General features: G+C 39.9%; 1 protein-coding gene across 1 annotated transcript; it reads right to left on the reverse strand.

Annotated features, from left to right (window-relative positions):
• Positions 1-5,381: 5,381 nt before the first annotated feature.
• On the reverse strand, positions 5,382-13,550 carry RAB33B (RAB33B, member RAS oncogene family). The gene is made up of 2 exons (XM_039696056.1): positions 13,270-13,550; positions 5,382-8,334 (listed from the first exon to the last, which is right to left on the reverse strand). Exons 1-2 carry the CDS (start codon positions 13,510-13,512, stop codon positions 7,891-7,893), a joined length of 687 nt encoding a protein of 228 aa, XP_039551990.1. The 5' UTR covers positions 13,513-13,550; the 3' UTR covers positions 5,382-7,890.
• Positions 13,551-13,556: the final 6 nt, after the last annotated feature.

Genomic DNA, 13,556 nt, shown 5'->3' on the forward strand with positions numbered 1-13,556 from the left:
CAGGTGTGGCAGGTGAAACAGCCTTAGCTTTTTCTTCGTTTGGCTGTGCAACAGCCTTAGCAGCACATACTGAAATCATGGGGTGTAAAAGAGAAATATGCTCTATGCTGCTTCTGAATAAAACTGTATGCCATTGATTTATCAGCAGCTATAAGATGGTTTATTTCTTACACAGTCCTTCCAGTGATGCAGCTATTGCAGGTCACTCATAGACAGATGATTTCAACAGTTTTTTCTACAAAGGTGGGGGTTTCCAGAAAAATGACAGCTGCACAATGTAAATTGGTGCAAACTGATTATCAGTTTAATGTTACTCCTCTTTGGTTAGTGTTGCAGAAAATGTATTCCTGACTGCAATTTCCAGTGCTGTATTTAGCAGCCCATTCCACATGTGAGGTACAGTAACTTCCCAGAACCTGCCTGCATCTCCAGGGTTATTCCATGGCTTGTGTCACCCCCAGCTTTCACTGGTGGAAGTCAGGTGGAGTTATGGACCCCCGTTATGGACCCAAGCATTTTGTTCTCACCTTGTGTCAGCATTGCTTGTATTAAGTCAAAGACAAGGCATTTACATCAAAAAAACTTCTTTACCTCAAGTAGGCTGAGATAAATATTGCCCTGTTCCCTGACACACAGAACAAGGCACACAATATCCACGGGTGGATAAAGGCAAAGCCTGCCAGCCTCTCCATCAGCAGTGGCCAGAGTTAATCATCCAGTGTAATCAGAAGGCTAATCAGGGAAGCTGATTCTGGAAGTTAATGTTCAACTAAGTGCAAAGAATTTTCTGAAGTCATTTCCCCAACAGAAGGGGCAGGAGGTGCAGAGGAGGAGGGAAAGAGGAGGGATCTTCATCGCAGTGAGGATCAGGGAATGCTTTCAGGCACTTATTTGACAACAAGCCCATTTGGGTTTAAAAAAAAATATATATATTTGTATATATTTTTATTTATTTATTTGTATCTAACTTTTATTTTTCATAGATACATGTTTGGTGCAGTTCTTCCTCCCCTGTGCTGCTGAGCTGCTGGTGCTCAGGGTCACAGCAGCCTTTGCTGGGCACAAATGTGCTTGGTGAGAAAATGGGATACAAAGTCACAGTTGTAGTCTCCACAGCCCACCCTGTTTTTGCATGAAGCAATTGGAAATTGAAGTAAATCTTCACTATAGGAGATGACCTGGCCTAAAATATTTTGACTGGGGAACCCAATAGGTCTTGCTCATTAAACATGCATGGGAAAGCCAGTCTACAGAAGAGAGGCTTAAAAGAGCTGGGAAAAGACAGGAGTAGTGCTAATTGATCAAAATGCAGATATATTCTGAAAACAGGAAGTGGTATTTGTCTGCAGCTGAGAGGAGGAATATTCCCTTATATTCCCCCTCTTTTTTTTTTTTTAATACTCAATAGAAACCCCACCTAATATAAGACACCCAAGATGCACATTTGGAGCCAAGACTGTGTGATTTCTTGTTTCCTAGGATAATAGAACCACAGACTTTTTTATGTTGGAAAGGACCTTTAATATCATTGAGTCCTACCACTGATCCTTATTGGTCCCTTCCAAGCTGAGACACGATTTCATGATTCTCCAGCACCAACAGTGTGCAAGTATGGGGAAAAGTTGCTGTTGAATTTACCTGTAACTTGAGGAGGGAAGCCCATTAAAGCAAACAGCATTTCCCCGCCTTCCTTAGATGCTTCTCCATAAAACCAGAAACTGCTTTGTCCTTCACTTCTTCAGGTCCATCTAACCCAAACACATTATCAAACTGCACAGTTTCACTTGCACTTTCTGAGCTGCTGCAGTAATTTCCTTTCCTTTCCTTTCCTTTCCTTTCCTTTCCTTTCCTTTCCTTTCCTTTCCTTTCCTTTCCTTTCCTTTCCTTTCCTTTCCTTTCCTTTCCTTTCCTTTCCTTTCCTTTCCTTTCCTTTCCTTTCCTTGAATAATTTCTTAACTGGGATCTCTAGTTTCTTACTTTTAAAAAGGAAATTATATTGTTTTGGAGAGCAATTCAGTATATTTAAAGTGCTGCTTTCAAAGATGTGCTAAAATGTTGATGAGATCAGTTACTTTTATTACAAATTTTTTGTATTAATTGCCAAGTAAATGATGTTAGGCTGAATCTTACTCAGCTGCAGTAGTCATTACTAAAGAAGAAAAAAAATTCTCAATAGAGAAATGGCAAAAATTGAAGAAATAGTGTTTGAGAATTAATTAGATACTGGTTTAATCAGGTCAACATGTTTAATTTCAATGTACAATCGTATAAATAAATCTGAAGTAATGTAAGGTGTAGACTTTTCCTCTGCATACTTGCCAAACAGGAGGCACAAGGAATAGATATTATTACTTATTTTCTAACAGCCCCTCTTCATTATAGCACAGAAGCTTGGGTTCCTTTCCTTTCCTTTCCTTTCCTTTCCGCTTCAAAGTCACAGAGATGTGTGTTCTCTTCCATTGACTTGACATTTATGTCATCTCAATTTAAAATTACTTTGTTTCATCGTCTGGCTCCTGTCCATGACATGTTTTTAACTACACTCATCCTAGTGTAGTTTTTAACTACACTTTCCTCTTTAGTCAATATTAGTTGTTATAATATGTTATGTTTATTGGTGGAACAGTACGTGCAAATATTGCTAAGCCCTTGCTCCCCACCCAATACCCTGATTCAGGATGACAGATGGTGTTTTCAGTTTCTAAATTCTTTGCTCTCAGCATATCTTACAGCAGTTGATTCTGTGTTTCTAATTTTGTCTGATGCAGGCAGCCTCCCAGCCCCAAATGACCCCGACATGTTTTTAACTACACTCATCACTTTCCTCTTTAGTCAATATTAGTTGTTATAATATGTTATGTTTATTGGTGGAACAGTACGTGCAAATATTGCTAAGCCCTTGCTCCCCACCCAATACCCTGATTCAGGATGACAGATGGTGTTTTCAGTTTCTAAATTCTTTGCTCTCAGCATATCTTACAGCAGTTGATTCTGTGTTTCTAATTTTGTCTGATGCAGGCAGCCTCCCAGCCCCAAATGACCCAGGTTTTTGCTTCATTCAATGGTTCTTCACGCATAAAGCCTGAGAACTGGAGCCTTAAAGCAGACACTAGAGCTGGAATCCCACCAGTGTCATGTACCACACATCAAGGTGTTGGAATTCCAAACAGCACTCCCTCAAGTATTGCATTAGGATGCAAAACTATGCATGCTATGGCAATGTGAATATACATGTTTTCTGGCCATCACTTGAGATATATGGAGAGAATATGTCTTATATATCTTTATTTACCCTCTACTCTCATCATGCATATAAAATGAATTGTACCTATTTAATGACAAAGTATTGAAATGAAAGATGAAAGTGTTGAAATCAGCTCTTTCAGGTCAGATTCAACTTGACAAAAGCACTGTGAGCCTTGAAGCAACAGACAAGGGCTGCCAGTATTTGGACTTTTAACAGCAGCATCACAGTGACTCAGATATTAGCTCAAAATTGAAGCTAGCATTCCAAGGTAGTCATGAGGATCCACAGGAACTTGAAAACCCTCTCTGATTAGCACATGCTTTTCTTAATCTACAGCTGAATCTTTGGTTGCTGAAGCCAGAAGCTCTTCACTGTCTCTATTTTGAGTGTGTTAAAAATACCTTGAAGTAAATAGAAAAGCTGTTTCATGTATTTTAGGGTCAGTTTAGTATTTTCCTCTTTGCCTGCCCTTCCTTAACTGAAGAAAGGTCTGCAGGACAGAGGACTATGAAGGGCAAGGAGCACCTCAAAGCCCCTGGAGCATTTAAAGTGTTTTCCTATACAGGAGTGGGTGTGAAGGATGTGGGGGTGATGGGGCTTTAGAGAGGATAAATGGTTTTCAAACAGCTTCTGCTTTATGACTCCTGATTTAGAGGCCCAGCAAGATATTTTCAGCAGAAAATCACAAAGTATTTTCAGAAAGAGGGAGTTTAGCACATTGCCTCACACCAAACCTTTTTCTGCCTGTGACCTTTCCAAAGGGGCAGTGCAAACAGTAAAACATAATAAAAGAAAAGGAAGTACTGAGCTAAGATCAGGGTCTTATGACTCTTAGTTTTCATATGCCAAGAGCCTCACCCAGCCTGGCCTTGAACACTGCTGGGGATGGGCACCCACAGGTGCTCTGGGCAACCTGTGCCAGTGCCTCAGCACCCTCAGAGGGAATAACATCTTCCTAATCAGAGCAGCATATCTGTTAAATGCAGCCCAGGGAGAGGATTACGCTCTATTTTGGGAGTTTTTAATGATCACTGTATTGCTGGGAAATCTGTTTTCCATTAATGTCAAATGATTAGCTAAGGATTCAGTAATTTGTGATTCACATTAAGCAGCGATGATTCAGCAAGGCAGAAAACACTCCGTGTCCATAACATCCCCCCAGGGACTGTGCACCTCGGGGACTGTCCCTAGACGACCAGTAGCTCTCCCTTGCCTTTCTTTGAGCTCTGGAAATACCTTCCAGAACTACAAGGAGCTGCCTTCAGCACGAGCTTCTGTTTGGCAGGTGGGAGGCTGTACAGAGCCCAGTAATCCCAGAACAGCCCTGGAAACCAGCAACCATTCTTCCTCTCTCAATGCCTCTTCACAGCCCTCGCTGATGATGCCATTCAGCTGGATAAAGGAGGCCTCCTTTGGGCACCCTGCATCAACACAGGAGGGAGGAAAAAATCCCACATCCTCAACAACAGTGGTATTTTTTGTGAGTCCTAGAATAACGACAACTTCTAATGTTATTTATGATTTTAGATTTGAGATAACATGTTGGTGTTGTGTTGATTGCCACAGAAAAATCAGACTGCCATTTAAAAGTAATATTACTGTTACTTTTAGCTGGGAATTGCAATGTTAAGCATCAGTCAATGACCTCAAAAGTAGGACTCTGGGGAAAAAAAAAGAGTATTAGAATGATACATTCTGGTGAAGTGAAAATACTCACAGAGGGGACAAGAAATATGACTTTCAACAAATTTATAAAAAAAGTCAAAGAGGTTTCATTTCTGAACAAGATGAGACTAGAAGAAGAGTAATGGAGAAGATTCCTTTAGGGTCCTGATTTACATCCAAGGGTCAGTAATTGCTATTTTTGTAACTGTTTTTTCACTTCCCATTCTTCTGGAATCTGAAATAAATACTGAACATGCCTCTGAATCATCAGGTGGGTGCTTCAGATGCCCCAAAATCACCCAGAGTCATTGCAAGAAAGCACTGACAGTAGTCTAAGTATTGTGAGTCTTTTTTGTAAAAACTGTCACCCACACAGACAAAAACTAGAAGCTCTTTAACTCCCTCACAGCATTTTTTAACTATATGGAATTGTAATATAATTTCTATTATAATTATTGAAAACAAGTGGTAGCAGTTTGTGGCAAAGCCCGTTTATTAGTTCTCTGGGACTGTGCCTTGCCTGCCCCCAGCACATACAAAAGAACACAACTTTACAGTCTGGTAGAGTGAAAATACACATACAAAGTATTCAGTACTCTGATATCCATCCTGTGGGCAAAACATCACCACTGAAAGCCAGGGAGCAACACTGAATCCTGCATTACTGACCACACTGCCTCCATGGCAGAACCATTAAAACATGCTTTGTGCTGAACATGGAATTACACACTGGAACACCATTTGCACACAATTTTCATTACATGAGGGCCCTTATTTACAAGTTGTGGTAACTCAAATAAAACTTAACAGGTGTTTCAGATAAAATTTAACAATAACACTGCAGCTACATGATTCTCTTTCCCCAACCCCCAACCTGACTGACTTTAAAATTCTTAATTCTGGGATATTTTTATTAAAAACAAACAAACAAATAAACAAAAAACCCAAACAAACCATGAAAACTTGCTGACATATTTAGTATACAAATAATTAAGAATGATCCTTCTCAGAAAAAGGATTAAGGACATGAGTGAAAAACAATCTGTCCAACAGGACTGTAAACCATATTTACTTAACATAGTATAAATATAAATTTAAGATCAATCAATTTCTTAAAGAAATCATTAAGGACACTAGTGTTAAAAAGGTCTTTGTTTCTGAAACAACTGCAAATTCTAGTCATGTAAGGTTCAGAGTGAATACAAAAGCTTCCTTTTACAAATGCTTCTTAAGCAAAAATACTGTCACAATTGAAGCAGCTTTATACAGGAAAAAGTACTACCTTTTGTTTAGATTCTTTTTAAACATCTTAATCATGTAAGACCAAATTAAATGCTCTTTCAAAATCTAGAAAAAAGTCAATGCATTTTTTTTCTGTACAAGTTGCAATGAAACTACATCTTAAGAATTGTAATAGTTCACATAATAACAGGTATCTTGTCTCAGTAATTTGTTTCTAATGTGATCATTAGGGTGGCAGCTTCTGAACTAGCCCTTCCACTGAGTTTCCAGTAAGCAACACATGCTACACATTACCAATTAAAAAAAAAATCTTCATTTATACTTCAAAAACTAAATCACAAAACATTGTTTGACATGGCACATGAATGAAGTCATAGATTGCATTCTATGGCTTACATTTAACTTTATGCAACTATGTGCAACTTAGCACCATTTTTATTATGAAACTTGATCTTCAGATAGAACTGAAAAAAAGCAGTTGCAACTATGAGAACAGAGAAAAAGGTCGTCCAAGAGGAAGAATTTCCCTCATCTAATCCCTGCCAGCTCACGTTAGTAATGCCAAGGACGCCCTACACACAGTCACAACATTATACATGCAGGTTTTCCCTCAAAATTCTGTAACAATGATGCAGTTGGTAGATTTACTCTGTATTTCAAGACCCAATTTAGTTTGTGTTCAGAAATATTTTAAGAATGTACCATATTACTAAGCATTCCCATTCCTGAAATATGTTATGAAGTGCTTTTCAAGGTATTCCCATTCCTGAAATATGTTATCAAGTGCTTTTCAAGGTATCTCAGAAGCACTCATGATCTCTTAAAGCCCTGCAAACCCCACCTTTGAAAAGCAGTATGCTTTTACCCAATTCACCCAATCTTTTACTTGCTCAACCATTTTACTCAACTCAAATACAGCACCTACAGAAATATATAATTTAATTTTAGTAAGATCAGAGAACTTATGGACAGGTAGAGTCTCAATTTTACCCCAAATCCTGCGCTACAGTTCTTTCCACAATATTAGTTAACATAACATAGTTTGGTATCACATGCTAATTATGAAAAATTAATGAAGTTTTAAGTACCAAGTAACTGTCTAGAGGTAAGAAGGAGTTAGTTATTTCCATTACCACTGCCATGAAGAAATAGACCAAATTCATAGTGGAAGGACAGGCCAAAACCTAACAATTTGCACTGACATTGGCAGCCCAAACTTTGACAGACCTGTTTTATTTCCTTTTATAATAAAAAGGTACCTGCTTTCTAATTTCCTACTAGTCACCTAATATTCCTTCATATGCCAAAAATCTCTCCACTTGCTGACCCAAAACCCAAGTTCCCTGGTTGTCACAAAGGCTCTTTCTCCTACGTTATTCCAACACAAGTAGCAACCAAATGTATTAGTAAACTGGCACACTAGTTAAAACCTCACCACAAGTGATGAGAACAACCTCAGGCAGCAAGGGCTCAACTAGGATTGCTTTGTCAAAACTTGACAAAGTGAGTATGTTCCCATATATTTATAGTGAAACTTTAGTAGTTTTTGAAGTACAATTACAAAAGTGCAAGAACATAAGATGGGCACATCTACATCAGCAAAAATTAAAATAAAAACCACATTAAAGTGCCAAAGAGATTTGCTATAGTTGCTACCAAAACCTGTAACTTTGCCAAAGATCATAATTCTGAAGCACTTGCAAACAAGACAAGGTGATAACCAGTGAGAATGTGACCTAACACCAGCAGGATGTGATAGGTTTTGGTTCAGGCTTTATATGTATTTCATCATGATCTGGGGGTTGACTAAGCATTAATGGCTTGTGGCTCTTAAGCTTGTGAGCCAGTGTCATGAATATGGCCTCCACATGGTCATTGTCATTGGGGTTCTTGGCAGAGGTTTCAAACAACGGCATGCTGTGAGTGTCAGCAAACTTCTGGGCCAGGTCCGTGGGCACCTGAATATCACTTCTCAGGTCACATTTATTTCCAACCAGAATCCGTGGTATATCATTGGCAAGAAGGTGCTGCTTGCATTCCTCTATCCAGGACGGCAGGCTGTGGAAGCTGGCAATGTTTGTCATGTCATACACAAACACCACGGCGTGGACGTTCCTGTAGTAGTGCTGCACCATGCTCTTCCTGAAGCGCTCCTGGCCTGCAGTATCCCACAGCTGTATCTGGAAACAGAATGCCAAGGAGAGGAAAAAATATGTTATTGCTCATCTTGGGAAATAACACAAATCACCTGTAGTGAGAAGAGTTACATGACCACAGAGATCTACTCTTCTGAATCAATCATATTAACAAGTTGGTGATGAAGAAAACTGTAGCATTCACACAATTTCAGAAGCTTTAACTTTCAAAGGTGCTCAAAAGTGAGGCCAAGAGGAATGATGACACTTGAGAGAAACTACAAATTTCTCAAAGTTTATTGAAACCTGTATTTTTAAAGGTTTTTATAAAAAGAAATCCTGAAGCCTTAGCAATAGCACTTTCATTTGAAAATTAAAGAAGTGTTACTTCCCAATACAACCCTCAGCTGACAGGATTTTTGTTACTGCCAAAAATAATTTCATCTTCCCCAAAAATTTGTTGTTAGCAAGATGTTAACTGCCGTGTAAAAGTAGGAAGAAATCAAACCATGCTTGATTTCAACATTACCAACAAAAACAGGAAAAAGAAATCTTTCTTTGCAGTGTGTTGGAATCAAACCCTCCTGCAATGAACATCTAACTTGCTTATATAGTGCTTTAACTGGGACCATACCATGGTTTGCAGTATCAAGGCATGCATTAAAAAAAAAAAAATAAAAATTTAAGTATAAACCTCCTGTTAACTTAACGTGACTATCATTTCCAGCTACATACTATTCTGTCCAAACCAGACTGAACACAGGTGCTAAAGCATAGTCAGAATAGAAAGACATTCAGAAGACATTCAAATTTCTGGGGTACAGATTGAAACAAAACAAAACAAAACAAAACAAAACAAAACAAAACAAAACAAAACAAAACAAGCTTTGTAGCACCAGCAGATGCAAGCAACAGCTAACAGAAATTTTAAATACATTGATCATCTCATGTAATGGAGGCCTGGAGTCCCCAGACATGTAGAGAATGCTGCAGAAGTGTGGCAGTAATGTTTACACAAACCTGGGGAGATAAGAAATGCAGTGCACAGCAGTCAGAATGCCTTCACCTACACCACCACATCACCTGCCACTGTCAGAAATAAATTGGTGTGTGGCTCTATCACACACACCTTAGTGATAATGACACATCTGAAAGACATTTGATTTTTTGGGAAAAAGCTGTCCTAGCTCCCTGTTTTGTACAGCTGATTGCTAATGGCTGAGGCAGTTTGATTAGCACTTCGACTTTTGAGCAGAAAGTTTTTGCTCCCTGGGAATGAAAGGAGTTTTCCTTGAGACTCAGAACTCAAGGAATACTAAATGTTCTGCAGACAATGAAGATAAATTTGAAATTTAATCTGTTCTCATGAAAGTCACAGCCACTATGTAATTGTTGAAATTGTTCTCCCATTACCACACCTCAGCACTCCTTTGATCCAAATGGTTCAGTAAAAGTTTTTAGAAATTGCAAATATCTTGAAAGCTGTCTTGTTTACCACTTTAACCAGTGACCTTTTATATTAGAAAAAAGGAAGCCCAGGTGCAAGGGAAATCTGCTAAGAGCAAGAAGATGCATCAGTGACAGAGAGCACTACAGCATCACAAAAAATTGTTTTGAAAGCTACAACAGTGGAAATGCAATGAAACTGAATAGAAGCAGATGCAAAGTCTCAATACCAGTGACTAAGGACTTTTTCTTTAAGAACAGTGTTCATCAAGTTGGAAATTATTAAAATGGATGACAATCCAGATCCACGAGTCAATCACAGGATGTTATGAATCAGTCATGTAACAGGCTGAAGAAAAAATAGTAAGAGATGTTTCAGATGGTGTGATTTTTCTGCAGTTTAATGTTCAATCCTTGTCATCCATCCTCAAAAAAACCTCAGCCTAGAGCAGGTGGGAATGTCAGCTACTGGTTCCAACATGAGAACTGAGAATTTGCAAGAGAACTCAAAGCAGCTTGGCTTCTGTAGTCTAGTCCAGCTCTCTGCAGCTTTTCATCCAGACTCTCAGAAAGACCTGTGTGCTGCTCCTGAAAGGGTCACTAAGATTGTCAGGAAAAGCAAGGCAAGTAATGAAATGGTACTCAGTTGCAATCTGTCTCATTTTAGAGTAAACCTGCATTTCCAACTTTCTGAAAATCTTCCTTTTACTGTTTCCCACACAAACCCCTCTTTTTGCCAATGGTATTACACTCTACACACAAGTGACAGCATCTCCATGAGTCTACACAATTGGACTAAACAGGGTAAGATTCAGTCAGACAACCAAGTGAGACATACTTCCAGCTCTCTGCACTTATAAAACATCATAAAGTCAGGAGACTCATAGAAAATGTTCATGAATTTGAGAAATTAGAGGAAAAAGAGGTGCAGACTGAAACAATCCTACGTATAGACGATATTATGTTAAGGAATCATATAGATAATCTTGGAAAATGCTATATCAAATTAATTTAAGGAGGGAGTACATTTTCACAGGCAGCTGTGAGCTTACAATTCTCTCCTCAGCTTACTCACAGAGCAGAAATCAGTCATGCTTCAGTCAAGCAGAGATCTGCAAGTGTACTGCCAGCCTTGGGTAAAGATGGGGAAATTAAATTAAAGGTTTACATAACTTGCAAGTGAAGCTTAAACTACAGCTCGTCCAAAATTCATTTACATGCAGCATTCAAGTGTGAGGGGCATTATCAACTGAGTCATTTGCACTGAGAGGTAAATCTTTTCCCAATGTTGAAAACTACACACTTCAGAAGTTTCTTTTTCTTCTTGTTCAAGGTGAACTTGAGGAAATGGTTCTATTTCTGCCTCTCACCCCAATATTTTCTCTTCTGAAAAACAACACTGAAAATGTTCATGTTAATGGGTGTGCACTGATGAAGTAACATAAAGATTACTATTTCATTGTTAGTCCAGTAACATCCATCTTCAGGGGACCACAGTTTTTATAATAGCCCTTTAAAATATGCAGTTTGCATATTTGGTTCAACAGCATAATTCAGCTAATAAAGCTGTACAGAATCACTTGGTCACATTCCCCAGGAAAGACAAATGGCATAAAAAATATTAAATATATCAGCTATCACACCCCACCTTCTGATTCTGTTTTGTGGATCCAGAAAGGCTCTTTCCTAAACAAGGACTCACTTTGTATGTGTGGTTTATAACACACTGGTAAAAACATAATGGGCCTTGTTGCTATGTCTCCTTTAAAAAGACATGGGAGAAAATCTGGAATAGCTCAAAGGTACAGAACATGATGTCTGGACTTTCTTATTTGAATTTCATTTGTGTTTTGCTCTCTTAATGTAGGTCAGTGAAGACTGACACCATTGTTTTCTTCGATTTTCAATGCTTAGATAAATTGAGGAAGAGGAAAATTTAGAAGGCAGCAAATCCATTTGTTGAAAGTTTTAATTTACTCATCACATTTAGGCATCAGTGTTTGATGTGAAGCTGTCAGCCTGCTGTACAAGGAATATACTCGTTCCCACGTCTTGGAATGCTACACAGCTGCTGTGTGGGAGACCATCAGGGAGAAGAACCGTGCTTGTGTTCCTGCCAGTGACACAGCACTTTTCCAGCTGTGAAGGAAACAGTCACTGCTGTAGCAGCACAAGAGAGAACTATCCAGCTGCCTGGGGGAAGGGAGAAGACACTGCTGTATAACCTACTTTGATGCAAGAGGAAAATTCCCTTCAGGGCACAGCAAGGACTACAGGAATTTAGTTCATCAGAGCTTCTCTCTCCTGGTTCGATTGGTGCTGCTGGAGCTGACTGCTAGAAGAGCAGTGAGAGAAGTTGCCAAAAACACCCAAAATCAGCTCAAACTTGACAACACTCCCACTAAGAACTAGGGTCCTGGCCATAAAGATTTATTTTATTTATTCCTTTAATGCTGAAACGGAACTTGCACAAAACAACAACAAACCTCCTTCACTTCTCCACCTTCCTCAACCAGAACTGGCTTCTTTTACAGATAAAACTCTCAAAAATGCAGCAAAACAATCTACAGAAACATACATATCAGAATGGCACAATAACCTATGTGAAGCATCTAAGAGCTGTGGATTATGCTGTGTTCTTCACTTCTCTCCAACAAAGGTCAGGCACCATTCAGATGTGATGAAAATGCCAGTGAGTAAGACACTGCTGACAGGACAACATCCCTCAGGAGGTCTCTCCTCTGTCTGGACAATGGAGTACAACATTTCAGCTCTCAGAGAAATTCTAGTCAGTGATTTTACTAAAAAAAACCAAAAAAAACCCCAAACAAAAAAAAAAAAAAAAACCACCAAAAAAACCCAAAACAAACAACCCCAAACCACCAACAAAAACTCCTATTCACCTTTTTTAGTTGAAAAAGGATATGAGATAAAAATCCCTCAAGAGCAGGAAAACAAATTGGCTCTCCTACTCTTATGATGTCCTCCATAATTTCTTTAAGCAGTAAATAAGCAAGGAAAAGGTATAACTTTCAGCTACATAGCTGTAAGCTGTAGCTGTAAGGCCTGATGACAATAAATGCCCACGTACGAGCTCAAGACTACTGTTAACTTCCTTTTTTCTGCACAACTGAGCTTTCCTCACAGAAACAAACTGATAATAATAGAAGTAATTATTATTGTTACTAATAACAGTAATACAGAAGCAGATGGGGGTTCTGATTAAAACCACGTCAGCAAACAAACTGCATCTGTAAGCTGTTACAGAGCACTCTGCAAATGATGCTTACAACCATCACGCAGCAAACTTAAACAGAACCCTAAAAATCAGGAGTTGAAACACACTTCTCAATACTGAATAATACTGAATTTGCTGATATTTTTAACGCAAAACGATCACAACAGCGGCGCGGCCCCGCTGAGGGATATCCCTGCCAGGGATGCGGCCGCATCCCGCTCTCCCGGCCTTGGAGCGCCGTGCCGCCCCTCAGCCCGGGGCTGGCCCGGGGCTGTCCCGGGGCTGTCCCGGGCTACCTTGATGCGCTCGCCGTCGATGCTGACGGCCCTCTCGCGGAAGTCCACGCCGATGGTGGCCTCGGTGCGCTGCGGGAAGCGGCCGGCGCAGAAGCGGTAGGTGAGGCACGTCTTGCCCACGTTGGAGTCCCCGATGACGATGATCTTGAAGATGCGCGAGCGGGCGGGGGGCAGCGCGCCGGGCAGCGCGCCGGAGCCCGTCAGGCTCAGCTCCAGCGAGGACTCCAACTCGGCCGCCGCCATCGCGGCCCCGGGGCGGAGCCGCCGCCCGCCCCTCCGCGCGGGCC

Source organism: Passer montanus, unplaced genomic scaffold, assembly GCF_014805655.1.
Source record: "Passer montanus isolate IOZ18808 unplaced genomic scaffold, ASM1480565v1 scaffold95, whole genome shotgun sequence".
NCBI lineage: Eukaryota > Metazoa > Chordata > Aves > Passeriformes > Passeridae > Passer > Passer montanus.

What these genes read in the sequence shown, in the direction of transcription:
- RAB33B (XM_039696056.1), bottom strand. Translation starts at nt 13,512, where the DNA reads ATGGCGGCGGCCGAGTTGGAGTCCTCGCTGGAGCTGAGCCTGACGGGC. An exon ending in TCGACGGCGAGCGCATCAAG is followed by an intron (nt 8,335 to 13,269) that starts GTAGCCCGGGAC and finishes TTCTGTTTCCAG; the next exon opens with ATACAGCTGTGGGATACTGC.